The sequence below is a fragment of the Montipora capricornis genome, chromosome 9 (assembly GCF_036669925.1).
Source record: "Montipora capricornis isolate CH-2021 chromosome 9, ASM3666992v2, whole genome shotgun sequence".
In the NCBI taxonomy this organism is placed as follows: Eukaryota; Metazoa; Cnidaria; class Anthozoa; order Scleractinia; family Acroporidae; genus Montipora; species Montipora capricornis.
Window position 1 is genome coordinate 90,001 of NC_090891.1, and position 24,511 is coordinate 114,511.

Consider the following 24,511-nt stretch of genomic DNA (forward strand, 5'->3'; position numbering starts at 1 on the left):
CTTGCTTTACCAGAATGGTACGTTATAAAGTGGAAAGCATATATAAAGGCCTTGTACCCTCGCGTTGTCGTCAAAACTTTAACGCTCTAACGTTGCTGTCGTGCAGAGCACCGCAAAAATGTATGCTAAGATGCGTGTCGCACGTGCAGCACGATTAACCAATGGTATTGTTGTTTCGTGGCGTTCTCGTGGATGACCGTGTCGTAGATCTTAAAGTCCCTCATTTATTTACTGTAACTTTCACCACAACTGTGGTGGGGGTCGCACAACAGAGCCAGGCTCCAAATTAAGTGCGCCCTTCTTACCCTCCCAACCATGATATACCACAGAAGACAGACCACAACACCGGGAACTACATGCCCTACTTTTTGCGACAAGAGAGCGGGTTCTTTTACGTCCCACAGGATTATGAACATTGAAGGGTTGTGAGACGGGACCACGGCTTAACAGGAAAGCTAAAAAATGTATGCTAAGATGCGTGTCGCACGTGCAGCACGATTAACCAAATGAATTGTATTGTTTCGTGGCGTTCTCGTGGATGACCGCGTCATAGATCGTAAAGTCCTTCATTTATTTACTGTAACTTTTACCACAACTGTGGTGGGGGTGGCACAACAGAGCCAGGCTCCAAATTAAGTGCGCCTTTTTACCCTCCCAACCATGATATACCACAGAAGACCGACCACAACACCGGGAAATACATGCCCTACTTTTTGCGACAAGTGTGCGGGTTCTTTTATGTCCCACAGGATTATGAACCTTGAAGGGTTGTGAGATGGGACCACCGGCTTATCGTCCTTATCTGAGAAGATCGGAGAGTCTAACCACTTGCAGATGTAATTACAAAGGCAGCACTTTCTCCTCAGTTATTTAAAGACCCTGAGTGTTGGTCCGGCCGGAGTTGAACTCATGACCTCCCGCGTGACAGCCCGGTGCTCAACCAACTGAGCCACCGGTGCGCGCCTGTTCTTTTTAGTATAGGAGAAAATATATGACAACTAGGTTTATACCGTTTAACTTTTCCTTCAGAACAATCTCTTGCTGTGTGGACACAAAAGTGGATATCTTCATCTCCATTCTCTGGTTTCAGAGAAAAATGAAAGAGTCGCGAATGAAGGTATTTTACCATGGGTGTATTAGACAAAATGACAGATTAAGAGCAGTGATTGAGGTTCAACTTTGAAAAAACGATTTCATTTTATGCTGGCACCATTAGACCTAATCGGCTAACTCAATGTTGTACCCAATTCAATTCTCCTGAGAGAAAGATTCTTTGTGTGTTGTATTTGTATGACAATGTAACATTCATATTTAAATGATATGGAGATACCTGAAACAAAACGTTTAATTCCCGAAGGATTTGAATTGGGTAGAACATTGAGTTAGCCGATTAGGTTTATCACACTTGCAGTGATTAGAGGCAGTGGTGAAAATTAGTACACTAGATTAATATTTCACTTCAAATGGATTTTTCTGTATAGAAATCGGCCAATCACAACGGCGGATGTAATCCATCAATCCGTTTCGCTACAGTGATTACGGACCTTAAGATCGGAGGACGAGGACGACTACGAATACGAGTTTTCGGTACGGAGCATGCGCATAAGGTTTGGAGGCTGACATTCTTCGAAGTGCGCGACTGCCCAGAACGAAAAACTCATACTACAAATCCTTATAAACGGAAAGTCGTTGCACTTAACCTTTTCACTCCCAAGATCGAAATCTTAATTCTCCTTGCTCACTGCCGTACATTTTTGTCCATATCTGTTAGGAGAATTTGGTAGTACATAAAGACAATAGGGATCCTTAGATCGGAGAACGAGGACAACTACGAGTACTAGTTTTCGGTACTGAGCATGCGCGTATGGTTTGGAGGCCGACATTTGTTGAAGTGCGCGTGCTCCGAACGGAAAACTCGTAGTCGTCCTCGTCCTCCGATCTCAAGGTCGCTATTGTTGGCAGTGAAAAATGAAACCGTTGCATATTGTTGACGAAGGTGGAATAAAAATGAAAGAGCGGGGTGAGAAGAGAAGAGAAGAAGGAATCTGTTCGTTATACCATTTGGGTAGAGTAATTAGACTTGATAAAGTCATCGTTTGACTGGTAGAGCGGTTTTCAAATGAGTGTCATAAAACCAAAACCAAAGTAATTACTTTGGCCAATCAAAAAGGACGGAGATAATCCAGTAAATCAATCAAAACTCGAATTATTTACACCGTAGCCGACACGAAGTGCGGGAAAATCTTCTGATTGGTTGACAAAATGGCGCGAGAACTTTGAACCAATCACTGAATGCAGTAATCATAAACCAAAGTAATTATCTAATTACTTTCGACACTCAATTGAAAACCGCTCTTACTATTGTGCTCAAAATTACAAATGTTTTATTATAAAGTAGGTACGCTTGACTTAAGTCATATCATGGCGTGAAAAAGATTTTTAGTCACAAGGCAACACCGTGAAGGAAAGCAGTCTTCTTTTGCCCAAACGGAAATATCAACAGAACAGACAAGATATACATACACAAAAGCCGATTTTTTTTATTATTTCTTGAGTGAAAAGATCATAGCAGTGTTAGTTAAAGTGCTACTATGACCAAAAAATCAATTCTTCTTTTTCTTTGGATTTCAAAACTATGTTCACGAAACACCAAGTGACCCAAGTTTTTAGCCTTGATTTTAAAAAAAGACACCTGTTCATTTAAACAATAATTTTTTCATTTAATGGTCTGCCAATACTAACTTTAAAATCTGGAAAGAACTGGATCGAGGAGAATTTAAGAACGCACGGTCAAAGACTCATTAGTTTAAGAATGCAATGCTTGTGTACGCGGATGAATTAATATGTAGCGCGAGAGTTTCGGGCTTTCAGTCTCTCAAAGTAATGTTTTGTACATACAATAAAGTGCATTTCCTCGCTAAAATTTTGAGCTAGTCAGTAAATGACGTCACTTTTCGTGAAATCTAACCCTCTGATCATGAGGTCTAAGTGGCCAGTTTTGAACATGAGTGATGGCGAACCGTGAAATCCAAAACTTGCACTCAAAGTAAACAGCCCTTGGATAAAAATCAAAGCTCATAATTCTGCCAGCCAGGTGTTAACCGAACACACTTTAAAAATCTGAAGAAAGAAAGAAAGGAAGTGATTTTTTGATCATAGTAGCAAATAAAGGAGTTAAACTTAGCTTTATCCTTGAGCTATCGTGCTATCTGTAGGAAAGTTTTATCAGGCTTGCTTGCAACAAAGATGGCTTCACAGCTGAGTTGAAGAGTATTGCAGTACAATTTCGCAGTTACAATTTCAAATCCCATTCAAGATGGCGGTTTTTCCAGTCTTCTTTGCGGCTGCTTAAGTCTCTTCGTTGAAACTGCGATGCAAGTTGAGTTTAATTATTCCCTTTTTTCAGATGAAAGGATGGTGGGTTCAAAACACCTCCAGCCCAGAGATCACCAAGACGGTGTTAACAGTGTGGATTCTAATGACATTTTAGAGATCTTCTGCAGTGCTAGGTAGTAAGAAGCATTATTTATTGAGAAGCAATCGATTACCGTGACTTCGTTGTTTACTAGAATTCCTTCAAGGGCACCCAACTAGCAAATCAAACCAAAAGCCTTTGCGAGACATTTTTAGGTTCCTTGTAATGTATAAAGGCTGTCTGAAGAGACATTTTCATCACCTACAAGACTTCGATCTGTTCGGATATCTTACCTGAAAGTTAAAGTGTCCGAAAACATTAGGGAATGAGATCTTCAAATTGCAGGCTGAACGTTACCTCTAAGAATTTCCTAGCGAACCGCTTACTCATCCGAAACTTCTAGGTGACCTTTTTGAGTGTCAAAAATTGCAAAAAATATCCTTTCCGAAAACGTAAGGGACTACTATTGCCTGGTTGCTAATCCTTTAGGTGATGTTTTAGTAAGAAATATATAGCTGTTTGGAAAATGTTTTACCGAAATTCGTAGAACGGTATGAGTCTCCCGAACACATATTTCATCGAAGATTATCGTTGGGTGCCCCTGTTCCTTTTATTCTCGTATTGCTAACAAGATGTGTTTATGTCTAGGGCCTATAGAATACTTAAAAATGAAACATTTATGACCTTTAGACTATTAGAACAGATGCTAACGACTTCACCACATTGACTCTACATGTCCAACACTAGGAGCTAGGGAAACATCTACTGACTTTGTTGTCCAATATGGCGCCGCAAACCACCCATTTCGAAACTTTCTTTGGGTACTACTTGCTATTTAGAAATCAAAAAGCTTCATCGATAAAATGAGCACGTTTTTTTCTTATGTTATAGTTGCGATGGTGTGATTAAAATATGGGACAAAGACAAGACCCTTCTTCGTGAAATTATAATGAGTGAAACATTAACGGTTGCTTCCTTTCTCAACGATCAAGGTAAGATTTTGTTTTCACAGAGCTGTTCCAGTTGATGTTTCTGAATATTTTCTCTCATCTGGGAATTTTCAGCTGCCGTAGTTTACATCAACAAGTGTCTGGCTCTTAATCAGTGCTAATATCCGGTAGTGCACTTAATAGACCCTTCTACAAAATGGCGCCGGGAATTCAAATAAGTTGAAATGAAAAACTAATACCGGAAATAGAAAGAACACCTTTAGTGTAGTAACCCTGCAAAGTTTCGGCATATCAGGTGTAATATCAGCTGTGAAAATGTAAAAACTAAAAATGTACAGGTGTTTGTATGATTGGTGGGTACGGCGTATACCTCCAGTCATACAAGCGTCTGTAAATTTGTCAAATTTCAACTTACATTTTCTCAGCTGATATTGACACCTAATTCGCTGAAACTTTGCAGGGTTACTAAAGTAAAGGTGCTCTTTCTATTTCTGGTATCGGTTTTTCATTCAGTTCAATTTTTAACTCTGTCAAATCGGTTGCCACCATTTAGGAGAAGGGTGTATTAGGCGCACGACGAGTGTCCCCTAGATCTTCTCTCCAAAGTCGACATCACTTACGTTTGGGAATACTGTCAAAGGGTTTGACAGTGATGGCGCAGTGGTGAGAGCACTCGCCTTGCATCAATGTTGCCCGGGTTCGATTCCCAGATCCGGCGTCATATGTGGGTTGAATTTGTTGGTTCTCTACTCTGCACCAAGAGGTTTTCTCCGGGGTACTCCGGTTTCCCCTATCTTCAAAAACCAACAATTGACTTGATTTGCGTTAATTGTTAATTTCGGTTTACGGTGTCCCCAATTAGTGCTCCAGCGCTAGAATGACTAGACACTTTAAATACAGTTCCTTTCCTTTCCTTTCCTTTAACTTCACATTGTGTGCCCAAAACTGCGGTCCTCAAGAAAAGATCAACAGCTGCATTTAAACGCACCAAGGCATAACGTTAACACCCTTACACTTACCATATTGTTGAAAAATGGTAGTAAATGCTTAGACTTAAAGGGAAATTTGATAATTGCATGTAGTCAGTCAGTATGGACGGCAATGCCAACCAATAATATCAGTTGGGAGTAAACATTTGCGTGGTCGCAACTATTTACCGATGATCTCATCTTTGATTGTGAGATATGTGAAGATCAGTATTTTATGACTCTTAGAGCGAGCGAATGATCATTGAAGTTGTAGGAAATGTAAGCAGTTGCAGAGCAACCCTAAAAAAAGGTAAACCAAGGCTTGAATGGGACTTGAACCCCATGCATGCGAGATTGTGAAAGACGCCTAGTTTACAGTCGTTCAATCACCTCGTATCTCGCAGCTTATTATCTTCTTTGTGGCTACATAGCTCAGAGTGTATAGATGCTTTGCAATCATTCTCTATAGACACAGGTAACAATGCTGCAATGCACCATTGCTGGTGGACGAACAGTTTTTCAACTTCAAGGAAACTACCGTTCTGTTTCATAGTATATATGATGCACTGACTCAAACTCCTTTTTAGGGGACATTCTCATTGGATTCAAACAGCACATCTTTATAATTCCAAATGCAAAAGGTAGGGGAAAAGCTAAATTATTACTTTCAATTGGTTTCTCTTTTAACCTTTCAATTTAAATTAAAACCTCCGTTGAAAGGTCAAGAAATTATGCTTTGCGGAAAAGCATAATTATGTTGAATGTAATGTATGCAGAGTACTAATTGCTGTAATCATGACCGACAATCAATATTTGTGCATAATTTCCAATTATTAGTTAATTTATTCTGCAAATTATAATGTTAACCTTCAATTAACAATTAAAAACTGTGTTGTAAGGTCAAAAAGCATGCCTTGCGGAAAAGCATAATTTGTTAAATGAGATGTATGCAGAGTACTATTAATTATATTTATTATAGGCGACAATCAATTCCGATGATTACTTAATTTATTCTGCATACTTATGCGATTCCACGAGAACTCCTTTGTCCATCATTTGGGACGCTTGATTTGTATGCGAATGCTCCAGGTTCAAATTAGCCTCATGCAGGCTACTGCCTGTTGTAGTGAATTTAAAGAGGCTATGTCACGCAAAATGATGCAATATCATGACACCCAAAATACCCCAAAAATTGCAATAACCGCTCAAAACTGTTGAACAACATAAAAGAAATTGTGCAAGAGGACCACATCGCTTTTTATCCTGCTCCATTGTAAGATGCGTTAGAGTAAGGAGGTAGGTCAGTTGGGATCTGTCTCGCATTGTTCACTGTGTTGGCTGGCCATGGTCTTCCACCTTTCTCTGTCACTGCATCGGCAAACACTCACGAACCCGCTTTTTCCTGTTAGTGATGTTGTAGTTAACTCCGCCAGGCAGCTTAAGAGCTGACAAAACAAGTATATGCCAAATAGACCTTATTCATAAATGGCGGTCAATTTATAATTCTTTTGTCGAAGTGCAAATTAGCCTACCAAGCCTCGATACCCTACAGTGAATTGAAAAGAATTCTTGCTCTAAAATGAGGCTTGGTAGGCTAATTTGCACGTGGACAAAAGAATTATAAATGTGACCGCCATTTATGAATAAGGTCTATGAAATGACTTTGGCTTTTTTTCTCATAGTTTACCCCATGAAGGATGGCTTACTGTCTGCTTTTGGAGATGACAATCTAGATGACGATGCATTTGAAACAGGTTTGTTCGTTTCTGTTTTTTTATATTTATAAAGATCTGATTATTCACTTTTCTTTGCCTTTGTACATAGTTAATGCATCGAGATGGTTATGAAACTCGACAAGTTCCTTTGTTTCTTTTTTTTCCCGTATTTTTGGTCTTGACCCTGCACAAAACACACCTTTCAAGGAGATAACCAATCAAATGTTTGGATTAAAATTTTGCGCAACTCGTGCGAAGCAAAAACAAAAGATTGTGCAGGGTCACGGTCAATTCAACATCGATTGCCACAACATTGTTCTCGCTTTTGAAGGGTTTAAGGTTTCATAACCACTCCCTCGATTACTTTGCTTTGCACTCTAAAGTCGCTCCTCATCAATTTCGAGTAAATGTGAAGCTAAATTAGTTTTTGCATTGTGAGAAAGCTTGCTCTTGAAATACCTGGTCTTTCCAAACTACCACGTGCGATATGAGTGGCCGTTTTGTATGGTGATCCTCGTTTCCAGTGTCTTTCATCTCACCATAAAATGCAATGCAATGTTCCCGGTCCTTGTGGGACTGACGAAAGCGAAAGTGCAGTACTGTGGACCTGGGGAGCATAGATGTTCAGTTCAGAAAGTGACATTTTTTTGGATCCGTTGTGTGGATCTGAAGTACTTTGGTCTTAAGTACCGACTTCAAAATGCGTAGCTTTTCAGTGATTGTTGTGAATGCCTGTAATAAAAGTAAAAAAATGCTCGTGAGCTCAGCGATATTGTTCGAGAAACAAATGGCACGGGTTCCTCTTTCCTGCATCTTCTTGTTTTCGGGTATCTCTCGCCGGGCCTCATTTCTCGAAAGTCCCGGAACTTTTCGGGCGTGTTTTGGGTGACATAAACGCCTGATGACAAAAGCATGTTGACAGATCAGCTTTTCAGGATAAGCGGATTGTAGTTTTGAAAATTGCTTTTTGGGCCCAAAAAGTTTACGGGACCTTCGCAAACGGGCTCCTGTACCTTTTTCGGGTCTTTTCGTTCTCCCTCTCTCCTGTATCTTTTCAGGCTTTTTTGGTCTTTCTCTCTGACTCCTGTGTCTTTTCTTTCGTGTCTTTTTATTTTACACCATATAGAAAGGTAGTTTTGACTGATGGTATGTTACGCTGACCAACCTGGCAGTGCAACAAATGTTGGGCAACAGTTTTGCAGAGTTTAGTTAAGACGTTACAACACGGTCCCTTGTGTTATTGGTTGCTTATCACTTCCAATTTATTTGTTATTACTGTTTTCTTGAACAGAATCTGATATCTACGAGGACCCGTCAGTGAGATTTGAAAGCAAGAAGATCCTGCAACCAGACCCCACGAACATGGATAATTACTTGGTAAATTAGTTGCTAGCTTTAAGTGGTAGACATGGACTTACTTTAATTAGATGACTGTACATGTCCTAATAATCTCGACTGTATAGCGAAGCTGGATGCGGTGGAAACCTTGAAGCCCTCCAGACTCGATCAGTGATTGGGGAACAAAGAAATAGATGATAGTAATCAGCTATTTAATTAAGGCTTGGGTCTGTTGCATCATAAAGAATGGAACAATTTGTGACGTCAACTCAGGGATAAAATTTTTTTGCGTGTGCCTTGCGACAAATGATTTCCAATTGCCCAGCTTTGTCTTAACTTTTTGTCTAACAAATTTTAAGGGAGGTTTCTACAATAAAAGAATAATGATATTTCGCTATTGAGCGTTATGTTTGTTTCCAAATACCAATTGGTAAAACGTGTTCAATTTTGAAATTTATGTCACTTGTACTGCGCACACACACACAAAAATAAATCTTAAGTTAAGGAAAAAATGTTTTATTGTGCCAGAAACTTAATTTTGTGGATCAAACTTTTGAAGACGCTGTCTCAGTGAAGCAATCGCCATTTGTTACAGGTTCCTTTTCCAAACCTGCAGTTAAAGACGTCTTGGTTCATGGAAGGAAGACCACCACCAGACCTTGAGCAACAAAACCAACAGGAAGAAAAAGAGGTCTGTGTTTTTTCTTCTAAATTGGCCAAAGCTGATTGGGTGCCTTTATCGTAGAGTCCATCGTGTGTCACGATTGGAGGTTCAAATAAGGAGTTTTAGCAATGACAACGACAAATTTAATGCCAACGAGGTGAAACACTTACACACATACAGACTTATTGACTTTCCCTAAGGGGGCTTTTCAAAGACATTATTGACACAAATGTATTCCTATTTACAATTAAAAGATAAAATTTTAAAAATTGTTAAAATATATAAGTATTAAATTACAGTTCTTTAAGTAATTTGGTCCTCAGGCGATGTTTAAAAACAGTGACTGAATCACACAGTTTAAGAGAATAATCTAAAGAGTTCCATAAATTAACTATTCTATAATAAAAGGTTCTTTGGCCGCTAGCGGTTTTAAAAAGTGGAATGTTCAACAATTATGAGTTTCTGGTGCTACTACCGCTCACCTCGGCTCGCTTTAAAAATTTTGAAGACAGATATTCAGGGGCGTGGCCCGTCATACATTTAAAGGCCATTGTAGCGCTTCGATAATATAACTGGTTTGCCGCAGGTGGCTTCATGTGGAAAATAGAGTCCTGCTGCACTTGCGCAGAGTTCACGTCCGGCATGTATTTTATCACAAAAAAAAAAAAGGCGTGAAACGAGCAAGTTCCAAGTTACGATGACGTTACGGTTGTTTGAATGTGTAATTTGACCTTGGGAAGGATGATAAACCAGTTGCTTGGCAACTGGTGGAAGGCGAATTGAAAAATCAGAGTCCTGGTCAGGGTACTGGACTCTCGGGAGTTCTAGTAGCTCAATGGGTAGAGCATCCTACCGGTGTTAAGGAGGTCGTTAATTGTCAGGTGCCCATTCGTCGCTGTTGCCAAGAATCTAGGTTATCATCGTGAGCAGCAATATTTGATCCGTCGTTTAACGCCTTTTGTACCAATCCTGCCATAGGTAGCTTCGCGCATGTATATGTTGTGGTTCTATTTTTTTTTTTTTTTTTTTTGGGTTTAAGATTTTTCAAACCAGTTCAAATTTGATTGTTCTTTGTCTTAAATTCTGATTATCATGATCTGAAAACAAAGGAAAAACCGAAATTGAACTAGCTCGAAAATTTTTTAACCAAATATAAAACTGAGCCATGACATGTACATTGCACAATTCGAAAAGCTTGGAGTAATCGCAAAATATGTATTATGGTATGAAAAATTATTACTTACCGATGTGGTCGTTAAACCTTCCTCTTTTTTTGTCTTTTTATTGGAATTTTCATTTGTGTACTTTTCATTCTAGTCAATTAGCTCAATGTCAGACAGCCTTTCTTTCGCGCCAACCGAAGTTTATTTCTCCCCGTCCTCCACACCAAGGAGATTGTCCATGGCTAGTTCAGTTGCGTTGTCTGAGCACCAATCCAGGTCAAAATTGTGGGAACTTCCCGAATTTGGTGACTCGCCTGTTTCTTCGCCACCGAGAACTCCGCCACCAGAGCCAGCAATGCCCTCCACCCCTCCCCTGGTAAGGTTACTATGTGAAGACTGTTTTCAAAGGACCGTGAACTTTTTACTTGCAGGGTGCGTCATGCACTAATCATTGAAGATGGATTCATTTGTAAATAGTTACGCTTGAGATTAATTCATGGACGGTGGATGCTGGATATCACAAAGCTTCTGAATACCATTTGTCACACAACGCACTGCATATGGGATGCTTGCTGTGCAGGCTAGCCCACTAGATTGACGGACCAACCCACTCATGTACACCATTTAGCTAATCGTATTTATATCTTGTATTTGAATAATAATCATCATCATAATCATCATCATAATAATAATCATCATAATAATCATAATAATAACAACAATAATAATAAATAACAATAACAATAATTATAATTATAATAATGATGATAATGATAATAACAATATCAGGCTTGCTACTCGCCCTTTCTCACAGTCAGCGACTGAATTGTTAAGGGCGCAGCTCAACACGACCCATGCAGAGCATGGAGCACAGCAGCACAGCCAGATGGAATAAGTTGTAAGCTGAGAGTTGATTTTGCAGAGGAAGGAAAACCGGAGGGCCCGTAGAAAAACCCTCGGATAAGATTGAGATTGATTGAACGTAGGATACGATCCCAGGTCCGCAGAGGTCGGAGGCATGAGTGTTACCACAGGGCCGTCCTTACTCCCCTTGAGAATGACAGTTATCGCGGCAATTAACTTGGCAATTACGTACATTGTGTAAAACGCCTGCGAGTTTTAGTAATGTTTTTTTAAATGAAATATCTTGTTACTGAACATGTCCCATTTTTGTGAGCCACACGTGTCCTTTTTTGACATTGTGTAAATTCATCATACTTTTGTTTGTTTTCGAGGAGGAAGAGTCCGATGAAGAGCTAAGTGAAGGTGTAGTGTTTTTAATACTAATAGTACTTAGGTTGATTTCAAATGCTTGATATTTAATGTGTTTTATTAATATCTAGGCGGCTGGACTGGATCTAGCATGAAAATGGTCTATTTAATATGCGTAACATATTTGTTTCATAAGAATACTTTGTTCATATTCAGGGTTCTTGCTAAGTTTTTGCACAGGAGGTAAAAAACCAAAAATAGCATGTAACCTTGCTACCTGCCCCTGCATGGGCTAGCGAGCTCAAGTCTTAACTTGACGTTCGTATCGATCGCTGTCGCGTTCCAGCTGCTCCTAAATTACTTTATTACTCAGCAAAAAGAAAGTAGCTTATGCTATTTCATCGATTTTCACTCACCAACGCTTTTCTGGCGCTATTGTTGAAACCAAATTCCGAAAGACCTTTCTGTCGTTTTCCACGTGTGGATGCCATGTTGTAAACGTTTAATGGTGGATTATGGGGGGTTTCCCCTGGCCGCGGGAGGAATGGAAAGGAAACATGGCGGACATCGTTTCGAGGGATGAGTTGGCGAAAAACTAGCTGGATTGCTTTTACAAATGGTATACTTTCGAAGAGATAACATGTGCCAGATATCTTCACAGGATTGGTTGGAAGGGGAAAGCAATATTTTCCCATAAACACAATGTGATTTCAGCTTTAAACAGACGAACATTCGTTGGATAATTTCGGCAAATATTTCAGTGAAACAGCCGGTAGCATTTTCTTGAACAGCCGGTAAAAATAACCGGTTACCGGCTCTTAACAAGAACCCTGATATTCCCAGAAGACATATATCGAGAAATTTCTCGGTGTAATTCCCTGCAGTAAGGGATTAATCTGTGTATATAACTCTGTAATGAGAGATTATCAGGGTAAAGTTCTGCTACGGCAGTCTGAAATTTTCCTGTACACCTACACACATTGTATTGTTTTTAAGAGGTGTCTAAGGTCATGGACAACAAATAGTGCCCTGTTGTTGTGTCCGAGTGTAATCCAGGCTTATGGTTTTAAGTTATGATTTTGTAAAATCAATAAGATCGTTTTTCGTAACAGATGAGAAAGCCAAGGACGAGCCAGTACAAGCAAGCGAGCCCTTCTGCGATCAATGCACTGGTGATCTCAAACAAGAAGGAAAGAGAAACGTCCCTTTTATTCCAAGCTTCCGGAAAGGCAGGCTGGGTAATATATCAATCGATAGCAAGTCGTTACGGTCTGGCCATGGAGGTCCCGGTTACGCTGCTCCGGTTGTTAGAAAAGTGGCTACGGAAAACTCTGAACCAAAGAGTTTTAAGGTAATAGGTCGATAGCGCCCGCATAACATGCTGTCAGCCTTTATAGTTGTTGCAGTTAAACCACGTGACCTCGCGAAACTAGGGACAAATTTCACGGCAAGAAGAGCATAATTTTATTGTAAACGAAGAATTGTTGGTTTAGAAAAACGTTTCTCCCTAGTTAAAATGGTGAAGTTGTTTTTTGGTTCATATGAAGCTAAGTCCAAGTGAAACCAGAAATAATTATGCGTGATGAACACTTTAAATTACAGCACCCAGTCCCTCAAATTATTGTTTTTATTGGTAAACAAATTACGGTAGGTTGTCCAGTAGTTCCTCAACAAAAGGAACTTCTGGATGTGAATCTCCACTCCAACGCGAAATAAGTTTAAAATAATAATAATAATAATAATAATAATAATAATAATAATAATAATAATAATAATAATAATAATAATAATAATAATAAAACGTTTGTATCCGATATAAATAATTTTTAGAATCGCCTATTTTTGTTTTTACATTTTGCAGTTTTTCGTCATCTTGAATAACTGTAACATGTTACCGTTGCACTATTGTTATTAATACAAAAGTTATTTGAGTCAAAACAATAGTGTTTTCGCTTATGTGACCAGCAGCAATTTGCATACTAAAACAAAAGGACGCATTTTTATAAAATTGGAGTTCAATTCCCAAAAGAATATTTCACTCGTCCAACACGACCCCACCAACCGCTGTGAGGTCATGTTAAAACAATCAAGTAGGCAACCATAACACATCACAGTTATTCAAGATGGCGGCGCCCAGAAAATTTGAAAGTGAATATACTCTTTATGAAAAAAAAGGTTCATACAAATGTTTCCAAACATTATTTCCTTTGGTATAAAATTTATCCCTTTGACAGTGGCAAAGGTCCATGCAGATATACCAGTCAACACGTCCTTTTTGGGACGTAAGTTGATGGGTAAAAAAATATGACAGGTGAAGAAACGAATGGTTTTAAGGAGAATCCAGACCTTGATTAAAAAGGCAAACGCAACTAGATTCATTTTGACAACGTTTCGACATCGGCCGATGTCATCGTCAGGTAACGAAACGAAACGTCGAAACGTTGTCAAAATGAATCTAGTTGCGTTTGTCTTTTTAATCAATTTTATCACAAGATCTAGACTTATTAAAATCCAGACCTTCCGGCAACAATTAAATCCTGTAAAATCATGCTGAGAAGGCACATCACTGCTTGACTTAAACAAAGGGTACTCTGGGCAGCAACAAATTTTATTTTCGATAAAATGACAATGATTTAGAGTGCGCTGGGCGCACCGCAAGAGAAAGGAAGAGGGAAATAAAAAAAGGATTATGAAAGATTGAAGTGATCATCGCACTTATCTGGACAATTTAAGCAATAGACCATTTTCGAATTCTCACGGCTGGACTGGATCTAGCATGAAATGGAGGCTAATGCAGGCAAATTACTTTGTGTGTGAAAAGATTTGCCCGCATTAGCCTCCATTTCATGCTAGATCCAGTCCAGCCGTGAGGATTTGAAAATGGTCTGTTGTCTCTAATAGACACCTAAAACATTCAGGCAGTTTCAACGGGATTCAAACCCATGACTCTTTCGGATGCCAGTGTAATGCTCTACCAACTGAGCTATGAAGCCACAGAGTTGGGAGCAGGGGGCGGTTTCTCGAAAGTCCCGAAACTTTACCGGCCATTTTCGGGTGTCACAATTCCCTTTGTAACTCAAGAACGGAGAGCATTTAATTCGTCAAACTTCACAGTTAATTTTCTTTTTGTTACCTTGAAAACATGTTAAAATATCGGCTTTCCAAAACAAGCGGTTGGCAATTTCACAGATAGTTTTTCGGGCCCGAAAAGTTTTCGGGACTTTCGAGAAACGGGCCTTAGGTCCATATATTGAGCTCATATGTTTCCATGAAAGGAATGATGAATGAACGATAAGTGCGATTATTACTTTAATCTTTCGTCTGTAACCCGCACTTCAAATACAAATTCCTTTAATTCAAAGACGATTATAGTGCGCACAAGTATGAGGGCCAAATCCCATGTTGCCTGACCAGTTAGAGGGTGGATAGGGCTAAACCGCTTGATAGAGCTACACACCTTTAAATGAACTTGGTCTGTGATAAATATCATTTTCTACCCTTAGCCAAGACATCCTCCAAAGCCAGTTGTAAAGAAAACAAAGAAATCAAAGGAAAATGAAAAAGAGGATTCTGTAGAAAGGTCTGGCAACCAAGATGGTTACAAGAGTGACAACGAGAGCACAGAAACTAAAGACGACATGAACGTGGGTGATGCTGTGAGCGAAAGTAAGAACGATGATGCTTCGTACCGGCCCACGACAAACGCACATGTACTGAACATGCCAGACGGTGGAGGAAAAACGCCGTCCAAGGGTAGTAACCCAGGTGGCTCTTGGCTCTCAAAGGAACCCCTTGCCACGATACAAAACGGAGTGCATGCGCAAACGAAAGAGAACCAAACAAGGGCAACTGATACTGGAACAGCGAAAGGTACAGTATCCTACCAAGGTGTCTCCACTTCTCTGGCCGAAGATTCCAGAGTTAAAGATTCGTCCCGAGCATTTTTTGTTGTTGTTACTATTCTTCCTTTCATGCCTTAGATTCCATTTCCCGATCAATGCTTTTTTCGAGTAGGTAGGAGGGGATATTGCGTTGTGCAAACCCCAAAATGATGGCTGTGCATTACAAGTGGGTAAAATGATACACCAGAAATCTATGCACAATGATTAAAAACTTCATTAACGAAAAAGCAACACGGACCGCCGTTAAGCAGGTTACGCACGAGCTACTGTAGTTTTCCTCGGCAAGTGTCATGGACAATTTTCGTTGGGTCGTGTGTATGCCACAAGTTTCCTTTGACGAGTTTTGCGTTGACGAGTTTTATTTGCTTGTGTGAACAAATAAACGAGTTTGCTTTGACAATTTTTCACTGAAGCCAGCGATACAAGTACGCAGAGGACAACGAAACCGAAAACGCGGGGCGCCAAAAAAGAAAAAAAAAAAGTACATTTTTCAGTAACGATTCCAAGCTTAATCATAAAGATATGCCGTCTTTTACCTTTTAGTGCAACAATATCTAAATTAGGAAATTCAGCTCTTAAGTGGTTTTTTGTTTCGATCCCTCTAGTAATCTATTTTGGTACTCCACAAGGTTTCTCTTAGCCTACATAGCCAGCGTTTCCGTGGGAAAACATGAAAGATTTTTTGATGTTTCGACCGCGGGAAAAATGGGCGAGACAAAAATCTTTCATATTCCCCGCAGGCTAGCTTTCTCTTGAGCGTAGGGGTTCCAGGGGAAGAGTGATGTAGCAAGCACGAGAGCAAGACCACTGAGCTCCTCGCAATTTCTCCAGTTTCTTGACAAGTTTTCCTTGGCAGACCAGCAAGTTCTGCTACTTGTCATGCTAGCATTTGAACAAGAGCACTAAACAAGGAAAGCTTTTTTTTTTTTTACTCTCCAGTAAATAAAACTTGTCAAGGAAAACTTCCTTGTGTGTAACCGGCTTTAGGTTCACAGTGAAAGCGACATTTGTAAGAATTATCGTGTGACTTTAGTATTATTTAACAAATAGATTCCATGTTGCCGTGCATCTGTTCAGTAATATATAGATCACAGATGACGTCAAAATGTGGTAAGAACAAAAAAGGGGCACACGAGGAGATAGCCGAGTGTGTCACTGATGTTATTACCAGATTTTGACATCTTCTGTGATCTGTTACTGAACAGACGCACGGCAACATGGTGTCTATTTGTTTTATATAATAAAGAATTATACCTTATTTGCATGAAAGCTGATGGTGACGTCAATCGTGCGTCGGTCCTCTTATCGATCATAGGCAGGAACCAATCAAAATGCGATGATAACTTGCGTTATTATATAAAGAATTATAGTATTATAGTATGATAGTAAGATTATACCCACATTTCACCCTTGCTCACCACAGAGTTTCCAGTGTCTCAGTAGTTAGAACATCCGTACTATATCACGGAGAGTGGTGGGTTTAATTACCATCTGGGGCTCGGATTTCTCCGAGTTCTCATTTGACGATGCATACCGTGTAATATCGTTCATGTATTTCTCACATTACTCGTTTGGGTGACTTTAGTGTTCCATTTTTCCCGTAGATGAAAGGGGTCCACAGGACGAGACACCTGCGCTGTCGACTCACAAAGCCACCGAGGGTAACAAAGCCAAGACCCAATTAGGTGGCAAGACAATAGTATGGAATACTGAGGAGGAGATTCAGAATGAAGATCAAAATTCTGCATTCGATGGTACAAACGAAAAAAATGGAGAAATTTTAAAAACACAGAGAAGTGAAGAGCTTCCAGACATAGATTATTCTATGGTGAGTTACACAGGCCCAGTTTTTGAGGAGCTGCAACACGGACAAGGTAAAGTCTCGGAAAGGGCGGAAGTAATGGACGCCTTCGACGAACATGACGAGGTTGAAGGAATCGATGAAGCTGGGACTTCATGTGGGAAAACGCGGTTATCGTCTTTGCTTCATGGCAAGGGAGGTGAACAAGGGCAAAAGAAAGTGAAGGCGTCCGGTGGTGATAATCGACGGCGGCATCGAAACCTACGACATTTAGCAACTCGCAGAAATTCACCCTTTTCAAGAGTGCACAACAGCAGTGTAACACTTAAAGAAAGCGTATTACCGGTTTACAATGGCAGAAGGCGCACCAATTCGCCAAGTGAAATTTCTAAGAATTCTATGAACGTAACTCCGGTGACGATTTTTGCGCTAGCCCGAAACAGGCGGGAAAATACATCGCAAAAACATGGACGGTCCATGAATGGAAGTTTGGGACAGAAAAAAGAAATGACAGAGACTTCCAATTTAAGTAAAAAGGAGGCAGATAAGGGCATTTTTGAGCTCCATAACGATGATATTAGGCAATTTATGGACAAAACGGATTGGAAAAGACAAGCTTATCACGGTACTGTTGACATCTCTAGGCCCCCCAGCGTGCAGAATAGTGAGAGCTCTCTCATGCGATGGTGCATAAAGGCCCTGAAAAAAGTGGACCTAGAGGTGCTTTTTCCTCCAAAGCCAACCCGTCCAAAAAGCTCTCCAAGTTCCGTGAAATCAGAAACAGCCAAAAAAGAGAGAGGTGCGGTAGTTGTATTATGTGCTTGATATATATGGGTTATTGACCAAGTGAGAGGTCAAGATGGCTGGATATTGGCTAAGTTCTTTTTTTTTGCGTGTTTATGGACCGAGACGAAGTCGAAACCGTAAACAAGCAAAAAAAGAACGAGACCAATGTCCAGCCATCTTGACCGAAAAAAACTTGGTCAATAAAGGATTTACCCGGAAAGAAACCTCTCTCTGAGTATAGAACCAACAGACTCAACCCACATACGACGCTAATTATGGGATTGGAACCCAGGCCACATTGGTGGGAGGCGAGTGCTCTCACTATGGAATTTAAGCAAAGACGACGGCTACGGCAACGAAAACATCATTCCAAAATATAACTTAACGCTATCGCAAGTCTTTGAAGATTTTTTGCGTCTTCTTCACCTTGTACAATACGTGCGAACTATCCTGTAACTCGGTACGAACGCTTTTAAAGTCAAAACGGAAAATGAGGGGTTCATTGTTATTTTCTCACGTTGTCGTTGAAACCTAAAATTTGGTGATTTCACGTTGTTGTTTCGTGAAGAACGGCAGAGAAATGCACGGAAACGCAGCACGAGTAATTTGCCGTAGCCGTCGTCTTTGCGTAAACTCCCACTGAGCCATACCTACCGTCACAACTAGTACTATTTAGTTATTTTGCAAGTAACACAATAACTGCAACGAGGTATTCCAAAAGAATACTTGTTTCTAACTACGAAATGGCTTTTGCGATTGTTGAGTTTGAATAAGCTTGGAATAAAGGCTTGGGGCCCGTTTCTGGAAAGTCCTGTTAACGTACTGTGCCCGAAATATCAATTGTAAAACTTCGATCCGCCTTTTTAGAAAGCTAGTTCTTAATGATTCGCTTGAAAATGACGTACAGTCCAGATTTTTGTTTAACTTGGCACAATTGATATTCATGTACTGGACATTAAAAAAATGCAATTAAAAAAAATGGAGTCACCCTGCTTGTTTTCGCGGTGCATGCCCTTTATTTTAAGTGTTTTTTAACCGAATTATGCAAGAAGCGTTCGAAACTTGATCAACCCGCAAAAGCTACTGAATATTATTGAAAACTCGAGCTACTTGTTTGTCGGGACTAAGATCTTTCAGTAAAGTGATGTCAAATCGCTTCATCGTGCAAAGAAATGTAAGCAAAATTGATCGCTACATCATCACCTCACACTCTAGTGTCTGGCTCCAAATGCAGTTTAGTGTCATTTATATGTAAATACTACAACTTCTACTATCCAATTTTTTTTCCCCTAAAATATGTTTTCCGTATACCTATTACGAGTACATAACACCATTAAAAAGGAGGGGGGGGGGGGGGCTCACCGTACTCGTTCAGGAGAAAATAGCCATCCCTTGTCTGATTAAGCTTGGCGACAATAAAAATCCGCCATTTTATTAATGTACGCGAGCTTATGCGCGCGCGAATGACGCAAGAAAGTAAGCGAAGTAGGGTTGCGAAATGGAAAACCAAGGAATCACCTTAGATTTACAAGACCCGAAGAAACAACTGACTAATAAGCCCGAAATGTTTCGGGACTTTCGAGAAATGGGCCCCAGGATACCACTTCGCACTGGTTCACATATTCCATAGACGATATCTGCTTACACAGGCTACAGATACTCCTTTTGTCATTCAAGAGTGATAACGACTGGAACAAATTAAAGAACTCTTTGTTTCTACGGCCAATCAGGCTCTGAGCGGCACATTAATAGGAACGAAACTCGACAATGTCTACCCGGCTTAAATTAAAATATCTAATTTTATTGGATCCGTTCCATATGCTTCACCTGGATCTTTGCAAGGCTTCGTTCAATTGTTTTCTTTCTTTGTCTATTGTGTTCATTATCAATCAATCGATCATGCGTGGTCTTGCGAAATGAAGATTAACCCCAGCTGGAGTGGCGACAAACACGATTCTTGATCCCTCCACTAAGCTTAAGCAAATTCGAAACGACGGTCTTTCGCTAGTCACAAAACCATAAAATTCTCCTTTTATTCTAACTTATTTCTTTGTTTTTGGTACGTACGCGACAATTGTGGCTAACAGACAAGACGTATCATTGTGTTTTTGGTAATCAGCAAATTTCAGAACATTTTGACGTTAGCCGTTAACGCGAACCTTTAACTCTACTATTTTCGCAAAGTTTGAAAAGTTTTTTCTTGTAATTTACGATTTGCCAATGGTTATCTTTCTTATATAGGCAACTCAATCCAGCTAAATAACAGCACGAGCCGGCTGTCAAGACCCAAAATGGCGGACTCCATACTTAGTACTAAATCAAGTACAAAATAACATTCGTGGGTTCATCATGAAGATAATCCGCCAACCAATGAAACTGTCAAACAACAATCACGTGACCTTAAGAGTGCCGCTTCTTTCGTGCAAAGTAGCAAATGGGAACAAGTGACATCAGACAGCGATGGTAAGTAAACATCGACTTCTTCGATTCCCATAGATTCAATAAAAGGCGACTGGCTGTAGTTTGGCCCACAGCGTAACAATTTAGAGGAACAAAATCAAGACCGTGCACATCGCTGATGTCGCAAACTTCGTTTTATCAGTGAACGTTCAAAGAACTATCTTAATGCAAACTACTTGTAGATTGTGACATCAATCCGGTGCCAATCTTTTTCTTTGCGTTACAATACAATCTCTAAGAGCCTAGAGAAAAAATAATATATTTTGAACCTGAGTGCAGAGGGTTATTGCAACGGCAAAGGTTTATAATGTGACAGGTACCTACAGTACGTACATGTTGAACTACACCTTTCAAAAATGCCCTCACAGACCATTCACATCCAGAGGCTTATAAATAACAAACAAAAGCGTACTAGTTCTGCTATCACCTCAAGCTCAACCAACAGCAGTTGATCTTGCGTTTCATTTTCAGAGGATTTTCTGGATGGTTACCGAGCCATGCAATCTGGCATTGTTTTTCAAGAACCGGAAGAGGTAGGTAACACTTAAGTCTTCTCCCCGTCCGCAGAAAAGGCAGTTCCAGTTCAGTAACGCTATGACATCAAGTTAGTTTCTTGTGATTGGTTATTGGGCTCCCGCGGGAGTCTCGTTTGGGGGAAATTCATCTGAAAATAAATCGGTCTGTGAAAACGCCGTGACAGGAATGTAGGGCTGTTGTTCGCTCCTAGTAATGCTAAGATGCAAAATTATACATTTTTGAAAGAACTTCGATCTTTTGGATTTAATTAGGAAATACGACAATCAACTCCATGACATTGAATAAGGAATTGTATGAAATTGGTAAGACAAAATGACCCGTCAGTTCTATTGTTGTTCTGATGGACCTGTCTGGCAAAAGGGAAGCATCAAGGAAGCAAACATTCCTTATAAAATAGACATGAAAGATCCTACTTACGGCAACTTTTTACCTTAAATCATATGGAAAAGAATTGTTTTGAGGGAGAACATCATAATCCTCTTGGTTGAAATAAATAGGAGATAGAATGGATTGCATGCAGAACGTTTTGGAATAGTCGCTAATGGATAACAGGGAAGTCGATTTATTATTATAAGAGAGAAAGCCTTGGAAGCCATTACACTTATCGTTGCTTAAATATTCCAACAATACTGGCCAGCATGTTGGAGCGTTCAGTTGTTGCCAATATTTTCAGATTTTTAGTTCGAAAAATGCTGGCCAAACATGTGATTGGCACATTTACCAGCGCTTTCACTTAGCGGTGATAATGAACTTTGTCGCGATATTTTGGTGTTTTCTGAAGAATTATTTTGTTAATAACCGGGACATTTAACAAGAAAATGATAATATCAAGTTCCCTCACCCCCCCTCCCCTCCCCCCCCCCCAAAAAGAACAAATTATCTTAACCTCACAAACAGAATGACGCTGAGTAATGACGACCCTTATGTGGACAAGTTGTCAAAAGCTTGAGGAACTTCTGACCAACTTTTTTCAAGATTGTCCCAAATGAATGCAATCTGTTTCGATCTTGCCCTGTTTTGTTCATTTTGCTCTGCTCTGTTTTATTTACAGGCCATTTTTGTGTCGTGAGTATGCGTAACATTGCGTGTGTTTAAGCCCCTCTAATTTTACTGTATGACCTTTGTTGGTTGTGCATATGCTTAATATCATACAAGTAAGAATCAACACTGACTCAAGCGTTCCCTATCATTGTTAATTCAGGATGATGTAAAAGACATGTCCAGAGAATCAGCTGGATTTGAAAGGTATAAATTGTTGAACGTTATTACGTTATTTATCACCTGTATATTTTGGTAAACGTTTTTAGATTGAAGTTAACCATTTTGGAGATATTTATGGAGGGACGTTTTTTGTGCGCAAGTTAGACGAGAGCATTTTTCGTTCATTAAAAGGTATCCCTAAATATCATGAGTAAGGCTCAACATTTGCAAATTACAGCTTGAATATGCCACAAAAACGAACTTGATCTTCGAGCGAAAAAAAATTGGCAATGCCATTGTGTCAATTAAGTTTGGTTCGTTTTCACAGCGACATTCCCGTGATAGGCACAAGTGACTACTATGGAGGAATTTGGCAAATCAAAGTGTTAGATAGGTGAGAGGCTTTGTATCTCTTGTACTTGATTTGGTTTAATTTAAGTGGGCTCAAGACAGGGGCCAAAGGTGGAATATTGTAGGACTCAAAGTATCCTGCAAGAGTTGTCATCTTTGGCAGGATCACAACACTGGGACCTCCGTGCCCTGTAGTCGCTCTCAATGACGCTTGGGTTTTTTAACGCATCAAAGAGATTGAGAACACCCGTTGTATCGTTTCCTACGCCACCGTGTCCTTATCCGGGTACATTTGAGTTAGTGCTGGTGTGGGTGGGGCTCCAACCTTCCTCCGTTTGAAAGCCCAGTACTTTTCACGGACTTCACGTCAACCTTCGTTTTTATGCCGATGTTTGACCGCCTTACAAATAAAGCATTCTTTGCGAATTATTTCTACCTTGCAAAGCAGTTTGTGACGTGTATCTAAAGCCTTGTGAATCTAGCGAAGTAAAAAAAAAAACTATCAACTTTATTCTGTTATGGTGCAGAATACTGTTCTCTAATGATGATGAGCTTTATTTTTGTGTTATTTGGGGACACTAAAGTGGCTAATCATGGTGCACCTAATATCTGTAAGACAAATAAAGTAAATTACTTTATGCGTTTTATGCAGAGCTAGTCGATTACAGGAACTGAGACAAGAACGGCAAAAGACCGCCAAAGAAAGAAGGCAAGCTCTTGAAAGCAAACAGAGAGAGAAGTGGAAAAATTCAAGCCATCTTGAATGTGCACAAGGTATCATGGATTGTGTTTTTATTTCCATCGTCATGTTTTTTCGAGCCGTTTAGTTAAGAGCATGGTACGAGATGGTTATTTTGAAAGATATGCTCAGAAGAGCCAAAATGCCTTTCCAAAGAGCAATATGTTTATCTCAAACACTACTAAGGACATCCCTGTGTCAGGAAAGGAGTCCATTTTTTTTGTGAAACGGATCCTATATTTTGTTTGGAAATGGAAATGGAAATGGAATTTGTTTACCCACGGAACACCTTAAGAGCGCTCTGGAGCTCATTCAACATGCGTCCATGCATTCTGGGTCGAATTGGAATTTGGCAATGTTGGTTTTTGAGGATAGGGGAAAACCGGAGTACCTAGAGAAAAACCTCTCGGAACAAGGAGAGAATCAACAACAAACTCAACCCATGTATGACGCCGGGACCGGGAATTGAACCAGGGCCACATTGGTGGGAGGAGAGTAATCTCACCACTGCTTCACCCCTGTTTCACAAATGATTTACAATATTTCAATTATTTTTTCTTGTACGTCCACCATGTTGTGTGATTTTTCTTCCTGTTACTCCTCTGCGTGTAATGACGCCATAACATGGCGGACGCTCTTCTGAGAAATGGCCGTTTCACCGATTAATTAATATTACCAAAAAAAATTTGCGTTCTGTAATCTTAGTTGTAATCTTGGTAATTCTACAGTTTCCAAATCTGAGGGGGTCATCGAATTCATCACACCACCACCCACAACTTCTTCACGTAACACCACACCTCTTCCCTCTTCGGATCTGATCCAAAACCGCCTCGTAAAGGAACAGGAATTTGCCAGTGAACGACCATACCGCCTTAGACTTAGCTCGGAATCCATTGGTCAGAGACTAAACCCAGTGGCAAGGAACTTGATTAACCTGAAGACAACCGATCATCACGTGTCTGATGTTGTCAATGTGTTACCCAAGCCCCCACCGTCAGCCTCGATCCCAAGCAAGTGCAGGTAAGCCAATAGAAGTGTTCAGTTGGCATATCTTCTTTTTCTGTATCTTTTAAAGCTATCAAGACACCAGACTTGAAGTGGGTCGTACTTCTGAGACAAGTATGCATGCATCATGCACTTTGTCAGACTCAAACCGTGAAAGGGATTTATTCGAAGATCCTCTTCCCAAAAGGAAAAAAAAGATCATATATTTTCAAAGAAATCCAGGCCTACGCTTGTCTTCATTGCATTGGCTTATTTTGCTCTCATTTGCAATGATCATTCTCTAGAGTTGTTACAATCCACTGTTT

General features: G+C 40.0%; 1 protein-coding gene across 1 annotated transcript in view; it reads left to right on the top strand.

The window, feature by feature from the left end:
• The window catches only part of LOC138016337 (uncharacterized), a 56,542-nt gene that overhangs the window by 27,966 nt on the left and 4,065 nt on the right, over positions 1–24,511 (top strand). The window contains 19 exon segments of the mRNA XM_068863490.1: positions 1–17; positions 1,030–1,117; positions 3,407–3,509; positions 4,307–4,407; positions 5,921–5,974; positions 7,016–7,087; positions 8,340–8,425; positions 8,982–9,077; positions 10,368–10,589; positions 11,449–11,481; positions 12,543–12,776; positions 14,929–15,295; positions 16,932–17,927; positions 20,270–20,377; positions 20,846–20,907; positions 22,113–22,156; positions 22,440–22,505; positions 23,115–23,236; positions 23,930–24,221. The exon segment at positions 1–17 is cut by the window's left edge and continues 133 nt beyond it. Of these exon segments, the coding sequence (XP_068719591.1) occupies positions 1–17; positions 1,030–1,117; positions 3,407–3,509; positions 4,307–4,407; positions 5,921–5,974; positions 7,016–7,087; positions 8,340–8,425; positions 8,982–9,077; positions 10,368–10,589; positions 11,449–11,481; positions 12,543–12,776; positions 14,929–15,295; positions 16,932–17,927; positions 20,270–20,377; positions 20,846–20,907; positions 22,113–22,156; positions 22,440–22,505; positions 23,115–23,236; positions 23,930–24,221 (3,163 nt within the window).